Source organism: Corvus hawaiiensis, chromosome 3, assembly GCF_020740725.1.
Source record: "Corvus hawaiiensis isolate bCorHaw1 chromosome 3, bCorHaw1.pri.cur, whole genome shotgun sequence".
NCBI lineage: Eukaryota > Metazoa > Chordata > Aves > Passeriformes > Corvidae > Corvus > Corvus hawaiiensis.
In genome coordinates, this window is record NC_063215.1 from 36086357 (window position 1) to 36103253 (window position 16897).

The 16897-nt window shown below is 43.2% G+C and overlaps 1 protein-coding gene across 23 annotated transcripts in view; it reads right to left on the reverse strand.

Moving 5' to 3' along the window:
* SNAP91 (synaptosome associated protein 91) overlaps positions 1-15832 on the reverse strand; it is a 64426-nt gene extending 48594 nt beyond the window's left edge. For 20 of the 23 annotated variants that reach the window (XM_048297055.1, XM_048297066.1, XM_048297065.1 and 17 more), the window contains exon 1: positions 14644-14803. In XM_048297055.1, coding sequence (XP_048153012.1) covers positions 14644-14773 — 130 coding nt within the window. In that variant the 5' untranslated portion in view covers positions 14774-14803. Of the gene's footprint in view, positions 1-14643; positions 14804-15433; positions 15543-15741 lie in introns of those variants that run through there. The other 3 variants (XM_048297051.1, XM_048297052.1, XM_048297050.1) reach the window with 3 other exon arrangements.
* Positions 15833-16897: the final 1065 nt, after the last annotated feature.

A 16897-nucleotide genomic window follows, 5' to 3' on the forward strand; every position in this document is an offset into this window, starting at 1 on the left:
TAGTTAAGCTTTGAGATGGAAAATCAATGCACACAGAAGAAATAAATGGTTGTCAATTCTCTGACACCATAACTTAAATCTAAACAACAATCTTTAAGCTCTTGGACAGGCCAATTTTTACACCCAGACTTAAGACAACTGAAATTTAATCATACTCTAGGTTTACTTCTCTTCCCTAATTAACACCTCCATTAATAAAAAGATGAACCTGCCTAATAGAGGAAGAATGGGAGAGGCTTCAGTGAGGCAGACTGAAGTAAGTTAAGCTCTCTCTTCATGGCATTTTGAAGAGCCCACTAAAAGATGGGACCAGCTTAGTGTTTATTAAGCCCATAAGGTGAAAAAAGGGAACAGTAAGAACATTTCAAAGATTTCAGAATTCCAGACTCTTTCAGTCTCATTAAAAACTAGTTTCTAGTTTTTTGTTTTCTTAAAGAGAGAGATTATACAATACTTTAAACAATCTCTCTTAGTCCTCTTCCTTTCCAGATTGTATTCTGGATCTGGGCAGGGATTTTTCCTGGTTTGTTTCAGCCTTCCCCCCCGGCCCCAACTCTTTAATAAGCAGACCTGGGATTTCCAGTTCATGATTAATTATTCACAATTTACATTTCAGTATGCAGAGAAACAGCAGCAGCGCACAAGACCTCCCCGTTCAGAGGAATATCAGTGCCAGCTTAAGAGCAGCTGTCATTCCAGACTGAATTAACACACAAGCTGCCTCAGCATCTGAGCTGTGTCATACATTCAGTTCCCAAACTTTGCCAAATCTCTCCAACAGTAACCCCCTTACAGACCTTCCTAGCTATTACTCAAATGCTGCAAATAGTCTTCAGGATGTTTTTTTCTCACTTATAAGTATTTAAATAATGCCTTGAACCCATTGAAAAGGAAATGCAGGATTGTTCCAAATTCAGGCTAGCCAAGAACAGAAAGAAGTAGCTCAGAGTAAGAGTTTTCAAGCATCAACTAAGAAAGTTAAATAGGCAAGTAAGAGTACAGTTCCTCCCCTGCAAGACAGAACTGTATTAGGAAGCTACTACCGCATTGTGCTAACCAGTGTAAGAGCTGAACTTCCATATCTACAGACACCTGACCACAAAACAGTACTGGAAAGCAGAACAAAGTTACCAGTTTCTGCTTCTACAACAATTGCTCATAAGAACATTAGATAATTTGAATGTTGTTGGCTTTGACTATCAGGCAATTCCACAGAAAAGAGTTTGGAATTCATTTCTGAGAATATAATTTATCATTTATTCTTTTCACTTCCAGCTTGCCCTGTCTACACAAACACACAAGTTGATCTGGCTTGTAACAATCACCCCAAGCAGAACAGCAGTCCATGCTGTCTCCTCCTTCCTCCCCAAAAGTCTGCCTCAAGGGTTGCTGCATCTCACCTTGATGCCAGCAAGCCTACCCTTTATCAAAGTCCAGCATCTTTTAGATATTGCCTTGGAACCTCCATGCCTATGACAACTCAACAAACCTAAACACAATCTTCCACTGAGCACGTGCTCTCCAGGTACTATAGACTCCCAATAATGCAGCTGTAGCCCTCGGGGGACTGCTACCTCCTCTCTCCAGCCTTACTTCAAAGATCTCCTCCTTCCAAAATATATCTCAGACTCTTGTGAGGACAAATACTTGCTGCAGATCCTGAAGTTTGAGAGGTCACAAAAATCAATCTTGGAACCACACAACAGCACCCCACACCAAGTTTTTATATACAATTTCTTCCTTTCTGCCTACTCACAGGCATATTGTACTACCCATAGTATTAAGTGTTTTGCAGAACCTATCAATCACATGAAGGGTCTGCAGACAGGGTAAATGACTGAGTACGAGCAAATTTCTCTTGAAGCATCCTCCAATTTCTCTGCCTGAGAGTTTAATTAGCCTTAGAATCATCTTACTATCTCACTACTCCTTTTTAAATACAACGTTGCACCACCTCCTATAGTATCAAATACCTATTTTGAAACAAAGTGAAAAATCTACTGCCCATACACATTGCTGGATTTTATTCCAACATACTTCCATATGGTTTGCACCCCTCCTTAACCAACATATCAAGGCAAGTTATTTGGCTTTAAGTCACCTGCAAAAATCACCCTAGCTCATTAGCAGTGTTACCTCAGTTATGCTGCACTTGTGTTCCCTCTGGTCCTTAATTATTTATATGTATGGCTTTTCCTCCTGAGAGGTTCAGGTTCAGCTCTCTTGGAAACAGGAAATAAAAGCCAATCACCAGATGGTCTTCTGCTGGATCTAAAAGGGTGCAACCACAGCAGCTGTCTCTCTAAGTACTTAATAATGGGGGCAAGGCGTGATTAAAAATATAGATCTTGCTTTAAGCAGTTCCTTCAAGTTTCATGAACTATGAATATTTTTTACGTAAAAGAGAAGTTCCCAGAACTCAGAGCTCCACTGCCTCTGGGGGAGAACAGCACACACGACCTTTAATGTTTACAAGGGGAGTAGTACAACTGAAAGGAGACATTCAGGCCACCTGCAGAAGCTCAGTTTTAAGGAGATGTCACTGAGGTTTTAAGTATAGTCTTTAAGACTGCTAATTAATTAGCGATTAATATATTTTATGAATAAAGTCTGAGACCTTGCTGACACCCATGACCCAACCAGTCAGAAGAATAGAAGTTTCATTTTTACTCAAGAATTACATATCTGGAGTAACAGCAGATAGGCTACACAAACTTTCTACTATAAACATGCTATGGAAAGCACCTTTTTAACCTCACACATATGAAGCCAGAACACTAAACAAAGGGGAAGAAGCCCCATGGTCCAAGAATTCTGCCTGCTTTCTTCCCAACTACAGCTATCACAGCTTTTTTAAGCATCATCACTGTAGGAAAAGTATTAGCTATTAAGCATGGAAACTTTTCCCTGTCCAAAGTCGTAAGAAGCTCAATCTTGAACCTCGTTTGTACAGAATTCACTCACTTTGAATACCAAAGAATCTGTCTCAGGCAAAAATACAAGTTCAGAAAAGTGGAGGAAAGATGAGAAATCACAGCTTTAATGATCTTTTCCTCTCACCCACAGAACCCACTTCCAATCCTCCTTCCATACAAATCCTGCTCCACAAGTAGCTCAACAGAAACATGCATTTTTCTGCTCAAATACAAGAATTAAGCATTTCTGCTTAAGTTGATACAAAACACCAAGTAATTCTGGAGCTAAATGTGCCACTTCTCTATTTTATTGATTTACTGGAAGTAAGAGCTGAGCCACAAATCATCATTGCACTACCTTTTTTGTATAGCCCTTAATAATTTAGGATATGAAAAATTCCATTTGGTGGACACCAACCAAAGGTTATAAAGTTAAAATATAATAGCAATTGTCTTGGAGAAATGCTACTTCCCATCCTATTGTAATATGGCATCTTAGATGCCAAACTCTAGGGGAAGAAGAGACATGGAAAAACCATGCTAACATTACAAATAGCTTTTGACCAATAACTTTGCATGAAAAGGAACATTCATCCTGCATGGCAAATCTCAGACCGCATTCTACAAGACATTTCCTTCAACACTTCAAACCTGGAAGCCTTAACCAAATACACATTAATTTAGAGACGAAACTGCAACCACCAGCCAATCTTCTGCCAAGCCTTCAAATCATTTATTCAATTTCCTCTAAGGGAATTGTTCTCTCCCTCCATGCAAGCATTAAAGTGACAGTTCTCTTGCATCCTAGCTCTTGCTGCAAACAACAAAGCAATTTTAAAGGCATTGTAGAGTCACAAGATTATTGCTTAGAAGGATAACAGTCAATAAAATCTACTGAAACGACTACTGTCAATTGCCTACTGACATTAGGGACATCCACAACCTGATATCAGGATTCCAGCTGTGGCCTATGATTATCCTTCCATGAAAGTGACCAACCCCTAACATTACCTGTTGGTTGTATCAACTCATAACTCTTGTCACTTGGGTGCTTGCTGGAATAGCAGTAACAGGATCAACTTCACCTTTTAGTGGAGAGTACAGCTACACTAGAAACACAAGGATTTCATGTTTGCCTCAGTTGCACTGGGCCATTTACTGTAATCTCTGCACTATGGCATTTTCTAATCAGCCTTTACATGCTGGGCTGATCTTACACTCCAAGCATATCTGTCAGAAAGTGATAATCAGCTGAGGCATGGTAGCAGAGCTCTTTCAGTTGCCATGCTGGAATCTGAGAAGAATTCTACACCCAAATTATCTCCTTTCCTCAGAAGACCATTTGTTTTTAATAAACTTGTAGAAATGAAACTATCACTAGCCTATCAACTGTGCCCAGAACAGCAATTTGTAATCCCCTAAAAAGCTGAACAAGACTGAAAATATATTGCAAGAAGCCTGATGTTCCAGCTCCAGTACTTAGCTGTTACATGTTGGGAATACATTAACAAAACAAAAAAAATTGGGTGGGGATGAGAAAATGTGCAAGCAACTTCAGTGCCATGGTAATTAGCTACAGACTTTATGCTAGAAAGAGATCAGTTGGGTAGGCAGCCTCAGAAGATGACACATCTTACTCAATACCCAGACCATGGTCCATGCTTTTCCTACTCCCTCAGCAGGATTATTCTCAGAGTTGTCAGTTTGTTCATCAGTGGATGCCACAGAATGACACAACCTGAAATTCTTCACCAGGAATGAAATGCCCACAACCATGCAGGCAGCCCTGTTGAAAACATGAACATACATGTAGGAAAAAGAAACCAAGAGTCGCAAACCTCTGCACAAGCCAGTGCAACAGTATGACCTCCTGGAAGCACACTGAAGCAGCTCCAACTAAGAAGCAAGTACTTTCTAACACGGTTGCTATCATTTCAATCCATTGTCTTGTATCCATGGTATCTACCATGAAGCGGAAGAGTTCCTAAAACCAGATGGCTGCCTCATATGTGAATGTTGTGCCTTAAAACAGTCTTTTTAACGAAAGGACTGATCCTTCATAGTTAAGAAAAAAAGGTAAAATATGAAACCGTGCAACTCCTTGATGTCCATTCCCTTGTACTACATCAGCTAAACAATAATCCTTTGCTTCTGCCACACAGGTGAGTTTAAGTCTCAAAAATTCTCAAAAAACTAAATTCTACTTCCAATAGACTTGACTCTTCAACATGAGCCAGCAGCCTTTCACATACTGCAGATTTCCTGATGTTGCAAAAAAACCCAAATTCTGCTAAATTCAATGGAACATCCACCTGAGAGGTAGAAGATACAGTGAGGACTACTAACATTTAAAAAAACCTGACAGTATTAAGTAGCTATCAACAGTTGGAAGTTACCAATGCCTCTGGATGATGCATCTGCCACTGGCAGTAGAAGTCTCCTATAAAGCTATTGATGAGTGAGGAAGTTGGAATCCATCACACAGGCTCACACCCAGGCAGTGAAGCTTTTTGCCAAGTCAGATCTCTGGATTGGAATACCCAGAAGTGCCAATTTAATTTCTAAGCATGATATAGAGCATGATATTTGAAAGGTAGTTTCTCATAATACTGTCTAAGCAATTTCCAGCTTTTGGATTAACAAGAAGCAGCTCTTTAAACTCACCTATTACAAACACAGGAAACCTTGCCTGTTAACACTCTTGCCATTCACAAACAAAAAAGCAATCTGAAATTTAAATCAACTTAGCAAAACCAGAAAAACTCTAATGTAGTCTTTCATAGTCATTTCATAGAATGAAAGATCAGATCAGAAAGTCACAGGCAAGGCTCACATATGAAAATACCATTGTTTCACTTGCTCACAACAAAACACAACTCATGATAAAATGTAAATGTTTTCTAAACACTGGCACACTAAATATGCTGAGTTCCTTCTGGCTTGCTGTCTCTTAACAGAATGTACATTTTCCTATAAATGCATTTAGATGAAACTGTAAAATTTAAATTAAGAGCTACAGGCACAATAAACATACTTTGGATTCCAGAGTCATACAACAGGATCCAAACCCAAGTCTCCATTTGAAAAGGTTGGATTTGAAAACTTCAGGGTTGCTAAAGAACTGATGCAATGACAGGTTAACGTCTTCATCTATATTTGACCTATATGTAATGAGAAACAGCAGCCTTCAGAGGCAGGAAACAGACCAGCTGGCTTGTCCCTTTCACACAAGTCCTACACTTCCTGGAGGAAGAAGTGAAAGGAAGAGTCCTGTTAAAATCAGTTTGAACTCACACTGAAGTGCATCTACGTCGGCTCCTCAATAATGCTTAAGACGTGCACCCTCCTAGTGCTGTCCTGCACTGTGGCAGGATCCCCGATCACTGCCTTCTTCTGAGGACCTTCCTCTAAACTTGTCAACTTGCATACATTTAAACAAGGTGGGCGACAAGTCAGCATGTTTTATTCATGCTTTGAGCAGTCAAGTCTTTCTCTCACTTCTGTGGACGACCATTTCAGAACATTCTGTAAACTATCAGAGTGATTTAAGATATATAACAAAACTATGCCAGAGGCACCAGGAGCCTGCCAGGCTCTGCAGGCTAACCCCTGACCATCTGCTACAGAAGCACCTGCTGCCATCGTGTCATCAGCGCTCGTGGCAAGCCAAGAGTCAGTTTGAAGTGATGTACTGTACTGTCAGTAGTCAAGCCACAGCCTTGTATCACTTCTTAGGACAGAAAAGTTTAAGACACTTTCTTGAAAAGACATGTCCTTTGGTCCTTTATTTGTATGGTACAACAATCTTAGCTCAAGTAGACACCAAACTCTCCAATCTACCCTTACCAGTGTTTTGCATCTCAGCCATAACCTAGTCTCCTAAACACTTAGAAACAATGAGCAAAGAACATTGTTTTCTTTTTCAATTCCTTCTCTGAGTCAGTAGAGCAACCTTGTCAAAGCATATGGCTTAACTGTTTTGTTAGAGCTCTGTGGTCCAATTGCAACACAGGAGTTCCTGCCAATTTGCTTTTTACCTGTGGTAATTTTGCATATTGGCTTATGACCAAAAGGAGTTGATTGCCACAAGTCACACCCAAGCAGACATGTCCTGTCAGCAACCTGCAGTTCTCAGTACACATGGGTGGCAAGGTTTGGTGGTCTTCAAGCATGATCATGTCTATCTACTCACAAAATCCCCTCTACAAAAACCATCGTAACACATTTGAGTTTTATCAATAGCTAGAAAAAATAGACTCTAGGAAAGGCAACTGACTGACATGCTGCCTCAGCTCAGATGGCCAGAGTAAAAATTACATAAACACACAACATTAGCATAACATCAGGACCTTTTAGCATCCAATCCCTTTCATTAAACTAATTAAGATAGAGATATAACCTACAACAAAGCATGACATCACATTATCCTGGGCAGAAAAGAGAAACAGGAGGGCATTTAGACGTGGCTGGTCCAGAAGGAAGCGCTAATATTGTGCACTGTCATTTCCTGTGCCTACAACTAAACTGTGAGCCTCAGATGCCCAGTGAATGCCCCATTTGCCAGCAGCCTAGAAAATGCTGTTCTAGTATTCCACCTACATTCATTTCAAGGCTGATGTCCAATATCACTTGTGATGCTAGTGCAGATGGATAGTATAGTATATTCCCTCTCTTACTGAACTACAGCTCTCAACTGCTTCAGTAAATGTGTTTCACAATCTAAAGAGAAGACTTTATGAGCACAAGCAAAACATGTTTTGTATTGATTTTGAGTATTTTCAGCCAGCTCTGAAGTAAACAGGATCAAAATAGCAAAATTAAAAGCATTAAAAACTGTTTTAAGGGTCTAGCATATGGTTTGCAAGATTCCAGAAAAAGCAGACCTTACCATACTCTGCAAAGTGACAAGCTAGCCTGTGCCAAGTATTCCAGTTGTCTTCCAGCAATTTCCAACATCTGGTTTATTCAGGTTAATCTAAGCCACCAGCTCTCATCCAAGCAAAATTTTGGACAGAAGGAAAACCAAGCATCTGTGCTGAATCTGATGGGGTGTGATACTCTAATATCAGCTTACCAGGGAGGCTTCACACTGCAATCTTGCTGGTACTGCTGACTCAGAGGAACAGAAGTACTGCTGCAAACCCTGCGCTACAGACCACTGTCCGCAAGGCTACCAAGAAGGCTTCTTCTATCATCTCATTCAGTCTGAGTTCAGGGTTCAGTCCTGGGCCAGGTGACCCATCCTTTCCTTTATATGTCCTGCCCTGAGATTCAGACCCTGATTTCCTGCCTTGCTTTACTCCTTGCTGTTTAGTTTTTATGGTATTTGAAACCCCTCTCTCCAAACCAGGCAGGATACTATTCCTAATCTGCATGCCATGTGTTGAAGTGTGGAGATGCAAGGTTTATCACTCACTGGTGAGACCCCTGTACTTACGCTAGGCACACAATAGAAACTGTGCTTTTCCACCCTTACCAGCATCCTGATCTGTGCTCCAAAAAAGGAACAGGGCATGGTAACTTAAGGATACTGTTTGGTACTGTTTGGACTCACCTAGGCTACAGTAAGGCTGAGGGAAGGGATATAATGTCATCACTCCAGCCCCAGTTTTTCCCCATCCTCAGAAATACTGGAGCCAGCTCCTTCAGCAATACTATATGTCCACAGCTGACTGAGGAAGGTCTATCCCTTTATTTTCTTCGGTGACAGGGAATGAACTCAATGTACAAGGCAAGGTTTTGGTAGCACTGGGAAATGCTGGAGCTGTGACTTCTGACAACAGGGGTCTCTTCCACAGGTCTCAGAGGATATCTGCTTCAGCACCATGGAGTGCATCCTGTACCTTCTGCTCTACCTCTAACCTTGGTGTACCCTTTGCCATTTCCTTTTCCCACTTCCTCTGTCTGTCAAGTATTTTCTGCTTTTTCGTGGGTTTGTTTTCCTCATGATGCCACAAACTTGGTGGATGGGCTTAGCTGGGTATTTCAGCAGATCCACCATGGAGCTGGCTGTGTCTGGCACAGAGCAAGTCCTGGTCTCTTCTCATAGAGGCCAGCCCTGCAGCCAACAATTTGTCACAGACACCCAGCACTGGGGAAGGTAAGCAGGGCAGGAAGAGCAAAGGAGTCTCAAGAATCTTGAGCAGCAGTAGAAAAATATTAGAAGCAGTGTGCCTCTACTATACTACCATTTCTTCAAAAGTAGGAACCGTGATGCAGGAAATTCTCCTCTTTGGCTACCAATTTCTCAATCCAGCAAGAAGCAGAGAAAATGAGTAGCCTTCAAAATGCTTTATGCCCTTCAAAACTATGCTGTCATCTACTTTTAAGCGCTTCAGGGGATCCTTCACATGGCAGAGACACAGAAGCATGGGCTGACCACGCTTACTGAGCATTTTCCTGGAGACTTCACAGAACTCCTCACTAGAGTGACAGGCCCATGTATGGCATGCACAGAAGACACAGGGTTTAAGAGTGAGGCTGGGAAATCAGAGACATAGATGAAATCAAAACACAGAAAATCAATCAAATCCGCATATTTTTGTTATTGTCATTTAGAAGATGTTCAACTGCTGCCACCTCAGATCTAAGAGAGCAACACTATGAGATTATTATGAAACACACTCAACTACTAAATAGAAGTCTCTGGTCACTGGGATCCTGACCATCTCATAAACAGCTACTCCATCAAGGTCTACAGTGGAAGTCAATACAATAGAAAGACCTGACTTGTCCCAGAATTTGTCATCCATGACCTTGACAAAGCATGTTTAACAGAAAGATCTTTCTTACTATTGAAAAAGACTAAGAATACATGCCCTCAGGACTAGTCAATCTTTATCAAGTTACACTGCTTAGATGAAAAAAGTTTAACATTACAGTGCCTACTCACTTTTCTGTTCCCTCATCTTCCCTCTTCCTTTTCTTAGGCATTGCACCATAAGACAATTTGCACACAGAACAGTTGAGATCCACAGGATCAAGTGATCCTGCCCATATTTCAACATCTGGATCTTAACATGAATTCAAACTTCTACTCTGATTCAAGCATATTTTGAAAAATTAGCTAAGTCTTAGCTTGATTAAAAGGGCAGTCTTCTCTTGGAATTACACATGCCTTAAAAACAGTATGAGGCTGGGGGAGGAATTGAAAGTTAATGCCACTTAAATACTCAAGAACAACTAATCTAAAAAGCCTTCTTATTACCTCCCCTTACCCATGACAGACATTTCTACTCCTATTCAGAGATCTACATGCCTCCAAATGAAGTGTGTCTTCAATACCCTTTTGGGAAAGGACATGGTAGAAGCCCACAGAAACAGCCATTCAACACAAAAATTGATGATGAGTCCTTACACACAATAAATGTGCTAATCCAACATCCAATAAAGAATTAAAGAAAATAACTGCTTGCTTGGATTTTTTTCTTTTCAGGTGTGAGAGCAATTCATTGGGGTGACAGAGGAGCTCACACTATAACATCCACATCAGCTATGACAACAAAAGCCAAGACAGAGTATTCCAGCTGATCTTCAATGGTAACATTTAAACAAAGTCAGTTTTCTCACACACAGAAACTGTGACAAATTACTGCAGTACAAGATACAGTGAGACATAAAAGCAGTTGCATTAGTAAAGTGTGAAGGATTAAGCCCATTGTGTGCAGGGACTCTGTGCTTGGCAATTTTCTTGACGATTCTCCCACAGCCGTAAAGACCGAGTGTCACCTGGACTGCAGAGCAATGCAGTACATCTGCACTCCTCTCGCTAGGAAAGGGCCACAAGTGCCAACACACTTGGAACACTCCCCAAATCACTTCAACAGCAAACTACTTCTGAAATATACACACCCTGGTCAACCTTATCCTTTAACCCACCGAGTCAACAGACACTGAAGTCTAGGGACTCAAGGCAGTTCCAGTGACCCCCACCTTTCCCAAAAACAGAGACAGATATTCATCAGGAATAAGACAGAGGTTTCTAAGGCTAACCTGTGGGACCTAGCAACTTCATCTTTACAAGCCTAGGCAAAAAAGTTTGATGCACTGCTTTTGGTCAACAGACACTTCTATTTCAACACTGAAGACCACAGTGACTCAAACTTGTTAGGTCAGCCGTAGAGATTGCAGAAGGTAGAACACTGCAGGAAAGAAGTGTCTGTATAAGCAAAATACAGACACCACCCTGCAAGTTCAGTTACCACCATGAATTAAACCATAAACTTCTTTTTAGAGCCTCTCCTTGCCAGGTACATGCAAATATGCAAAACTAAACTTGGGATGAAAATAAATTACAGCAGATACACAGGTCATCTCCACAGCCACAGAAAATCAAATCCTGATCTTCATCTGCTTTGCTTCCACTTTTCACAAACATCTCCCAGCTCTTGATCAGGCTTCTGGGAGGGTCTTCTACCTTATGAGAATTATTTTGAAGAAGTCAGGAGACACATGTGGTCTTCTCAGAATACACACTGCAGAACTTCCTCCTGCTGCAAAGCAATTCACTCAGCAAAATAAGTCAAGGAAAATCCCAGCCATTTTTATCATTTTCACAAACAGGAACTTGTTACAACCACCTGCAGATGCAACAGCCTCACTAGTTTTCAGTTCACTTCCCTAAATGAAAACTTGAAGGTCTGTTTCTGAGTGAGATTCTATAAAAAGAGCTGAGTTGAGATCAACTACTTTCCCCTCATCTATCATGTGTTTTCACATTTGGAAGTCATGTTATTTCCTTTCTCCAAAAGCATCTCCCTCTTGATACCATCAGAGTCATTCCCATTTGAGGCTGGAAGCAGTCTTGTCCCACACAATTAAACCCTTGGTGAAGCCTTAACACATCTTTCAGAACAATTCTAAGAATCAAACTCCTATGCTGTGCACAAGGATTGCCTTCCCACTTGAATTATAAGTTTATATATCCTTAATGTAGCCCATATGCCTCATTCACCCACTCTGCAATGGCCCTTCTCACTGCATCAAAATAAAGTTCTTAATTCCCCACTTCTCCACAGGAATAATAATTTAGCTAACAAACATTGGTTAGCTGAGGGATAGGAATCCATATCATTGTGGTGATTTTAAGACAACTTTTGGATGCCAACAGTTTTATAAGTCCAAAATGGTCAGAGCTCAACCGTCCCAAACCATCAGAGCATCCTAGCTTTACATTCCTTTTCCCCCCACAGGGACTTAAGAAACTCATTTAATGCCATCTGGCACTACTTCCAGCAGTTGCTGCAAATTCACTAGTAGGAGATCTGGAGTTCAAGCAAAAGGTAAATCCTGTTAATAAGCATATAATAGCAACCAAATGATACTTTAGTACTTCTTTACAAGACAAGCCTGTCCAGCACCCAGAGCCCACACCAAAGGACAGCAGCATCTATATTACAGTCTGTATTTGAAATCTACAGCAAGTACAGAAAACCACACAAAAGTAAACACTTAGCAGCTCAGCTTTTCTACACTGAAGACATTAATTCTGTTCTTTTCTCCCTTCCTTACATACCACCTCTCACCTTGTCACCTATTATCTCCCTATAACCCTCTGGAATTAGTATCTTCTGCAGAAAACATATGAGGACAGGCATCATTGTGTCCTATCCTTACAGGACTACTTAACCCATGTGAAATAGTTGATCTCTCAATTTCATTTACAAAGCCCAGTTGTTAAGTAGGGCAGTGGAAGAGAGGTTGTGTGACTTGACACCTGGCCACTAAGACACTAAATAAAATTATGGAGTTCCCTAAGGACACAGAATCCCAACATTAATACCAGAATTAGAGCTCTTCATGAAGTACCACTCCAACCATCACTCTCTGTGATGAACCTGAATTTTTAATCATCTAAATCCTTCATACCTTGACATAAAACTTACTGTAAGGCACCGGGAAGTTTTTACCTTTCATCCTTCACATCTTCAAATGCTACTTATCCAACTTGAAATGCACCCAGCCAGTTAAACTCTGAACTGTTATTTACAGCTTGTAAAATAGAAAGAAAAATGAGCAGGCATATGTCTTCCCAAGAAATTGTAACTTTTCTTCCTCTTGTATGTGTGACATGCGGGTAGGTATGAAATTGTGTGGAATTCTCCTGGCTTCTGTCTCCACTACAACCACTTTCTTAAGTAGTAATATTAGCACCAATATCCAAACACAGACCCTTTACAGTCCTTAATATAACACCGGTAGATTATTTCTACCTCACTTTAATCCTGCCTATTCCAGATAGTACTTTTATTTATATATATGTACATACACACAGAAACACAGAGGCACAGCATGCTTTTAAATACATGAGCTATGCTTTTTTTAAGCTAAAGCTTCTAGTAACAGATACGGTCTGTATAGGACAGTCCAGACAGAGCCTACAGATTAAAGAGTGTTGACAGCTACCACACAACATAGGACAGACATCAATAACCAAGATGATTTTTTAAAATATACAAGAAAACATGACAGAATACATGATATCATGACCAATTATCTATTTAAACAACAGTTTAGACTCCAGTGAGTCTTCAGTCAACGCTGCTTACATCAGCATTTCTTGGACATATATGCAAGAATATCTAGATATACTGAAAGACCAGCCCACTCTTTGGCACTTGGAGGGTAAGCTACGAAGTCATTAAAAGTGAAATCTGGAATTATTTTCCAGAAGTAATGCTACCTCCTTTTAACAAACACTGCATCATCAGAACTGTACCCACAAACACCTGCACCAGCAATATTTAGTAATGGCCAGCAGCCAAGAGACTGCCTGGTGTAAAACCTGCTGATCTTCACTTGAAAGTACATCTTACCATGTCCAAAAAAACCACGGGAAACCCACTTAGTTTTAGATATTAACACCTGCTGTTGATCTGCCAACTTCAATGCTGGACAGAGATAAGAGTGGTAAACAAGGCCAATTAATATCATATGACGAAATTCTTTCACCATTCTACTACTTGCTGTCTCCAAGCAGGGACTGACAGTTGAAACGAAATCGTCAGGACGAAACATGACTAGCTCATTGTTTTCCAATAAATGTTTTGCCTCAACCTTGTTTCATGCCTTAACTAGCTTATGTCACTCCAGAATACATCATAAATCTGAGATAAAGCCAACAGACATCTTTAATAAAACAGGATGCAAACTAGTGGATAGCTCACAAAGTTGCTGTCAGATATTTGGGACCTCAGCAACAGCCCTTAAACTCTCCAAAGGTTGTCCCAGTCTACAGCACGGCGTTATCCCAGTGCCTTGCCATTTAAGCACACCATCATCCGAACCTCTTCACAAGGTTGTGGAGATGGCCCCACTCAAGCCCCACTGGTGCTTGGCCAGCTCTGGGAATATCATTTATGTATGTCTCATCCTAGCTTAATCCTGACAGAAGTAGGCAGTGACAAGTGTGCGTCCATTTTTCCCTGTGTCCAATTCCTTCCCCTCTTCCCAAGCCCCTGCTCCATAAGGTTCTCTTTCCACTTTCTTCCTGGATAAAAGGCAAGAGGTCATGAGAAAAAAAAAATGGCCGAAAGAGCAGTATTATGCAATAAGAGAAGAAATGCAATAATAACTCGTCCTCTCCTGGAGATTTCCCATCACCCTTACGCTCTGCAAGCTGGATTAGAGCAAGCGTGACAGCCAGCCGGCTCAAAGGCCCACTAGAGTGCCCTGCGGGCAGGCTCCTCAGCCCCGGGCCTTCACTGGGGAAACAAAAAGGGATGCTCACAGTCCAGGTGCTTTTTCTTGGGCCCCATCACTTCATGCGTGGTGGCTTTGCAGACGGCTCTGGCTACGGCCGATCCCGTAACGCTGTACTGAGCAGCTGCGATGCGATCTGTCAGCGTCTGACCCGACATCTTCGAACGGCGTGCTGGCTGCTGCCTGCTCTGCAGGGGCGAAAGACACGGGAGGGGAAGGGGAGATGCCGGGTTTGTGGCCGGGGGAAAGGCACGGCAGGGACGCGCACAGGCAGGGGCACACGCACACGGGCACTCATACAGCCCCGCCACACGCACAATGGTCCCTCGGGCAGCCCGGCCCCTCCCGAGGCGCAGCCCCCCCCGCCCGTTGTGTAAGCCTCTGCCTCGCTAGAAGCCGCCTGGGGCAGAAAGAAGGGTATTTTAGGCGTTGCAAGGAACGCATGAAGGAGAAATAATGACAGCAGCTGAAGGAGGCTGCACACAAACACGGTGCGAGCCCCCGGGATGGGGGAAGGCAGCCCTCCCGCACCTGCCTCGGCAGCGCCCGCCCCACGAGCCGACCCGCGGAGGAGCCGCCGCCGCGCCCCGGCCCCGCTGCAGCGCCCGCGCCGCCGCCTCCCCGGTGGGAGATTATGGCACCGTTGCGCCATGTTCTGCCCTCCCGGTGCCTCCCCCACCGCCACCCCCGGCCCCGACAGAGACTCCCCCCTGCGCCGGGAAGCGGGGCGCCGCTGGATGCGGCGGCGGCGGCGCCCAGCGCCATGCAGCATCTCGGCGCGGGGGGACACCAGGATGGACCGAGCGCCAGCGGCCGACCTGTCAGCGCGTCCTTCCCTCCCGTCCTCCTGCCGCCGCTCTGGGGAGGGCACTGCCGGCCCCCGCCGCGACCGCTGTCCGGCCCGGCCCGGCCCGCTGGCGAGGAGCCCCGCGGCGCAGCACCCCCCCCCCCCGTCCCCCCGGCCCCGGTAGCCCCAGGTGCCGGGCGGGCTGTCCCCTCCCGCCGCCGCCGCCGGGGATGCGCTGGGCGTCCACGCCCGGGAGCCGACGCTGCTATTTCCAGCCGGCGGCTTAATCCTCCCGCAGCCTAATCCCCGCGCTACTGCCGCAGCAGCGCCGCCCCCTACCCCGGTGCAGAGGGCGGGACGGAGCGGAGCCGAGCGGCGCTGCCGCTGCCGCCGCAGATCGGTGGCCCGGCGCAGTCAGGTGACCCCGTTCCCCCACCCGCATCCCGCTTCCCGGAGGTGGCGGAGGGGACGGCCGGCGGGAGTTGCTCCCACGCGGGGGCTGTCCCGGTGTGGATCCGCGGCTGGGGGGAGCCGAAGCCTCTGATGCTTCCCCCGTCTGCATCATGGTCCTGTCGTGAACGCTTAAAATAGTGCCTTGAGGGATCCCAAAACTGCACATAGACGAGATTTCTCCAGAATATTGTTATGATGTTATTGCTATCAAAAACATCTGAAATATGTCACCAGAAGGGTTTTCTGTCTGTTATCTAAGATACCCTAAAGGTCTTGGTTACAACCCAGCTGCACTCGGGAGGATATATTGCTACAAATTTATTGTGTAATTGAAGCATACCAGAGTGATCCGTGGAGTATTGGGAAATGTGGCGTACATATATTACCATAAATTGGCTGAACTTAGTTTTGGAGTAAAGTGATTTAAGTGGGTGGGGTCTAAACGAAATGGCACTGGTAGCAATTACTTCGAGCTGCCGGAAGAACAAATTTCAGAAGACAATGTCAGTGCATGTTATTAATTAGCTGGAGAAAACATTATGTACAGTCAGTATTGAAGAGTTGTGCACACCAAGTGATAATTGGGTTGTGTTGCATACAAAGACATATGGCACCATTTTCATTTGTTATACTAGGAGCAGAACACTGACAAGGGACGGTCTGTGACAGTATGAAACAGCAGCTTTTTCACTACTTCATTCTTTTTTTTTTTTTTTTCCCCTAACAACACAGAGCTTTAAAAATCCTAGGTAGCCTGAAAGCTTGGGAATGCTGTTAAAATAATGTTCAAAAGTTCAAGTTATCTTTTCTGTGGGAAATCTCTTCCAAAATAGCTGTGAAATGGGGTGCCTTGGACCACTGAAGAAAGGTGTTAGGATTTTCACATTTTCGGTATTGGTTAAATCTCCTTCATTTTTGCAGAGCAGATAGAGATTTTTGGATTTCAAGATTCAAAATTTTTCTCAAAGGCAGTGCTTGAATATAGAGAAGGATTTAATTTTAAAAAAAAAGATGTTAAAGTGTATATTGCTGTTAGCAGTCA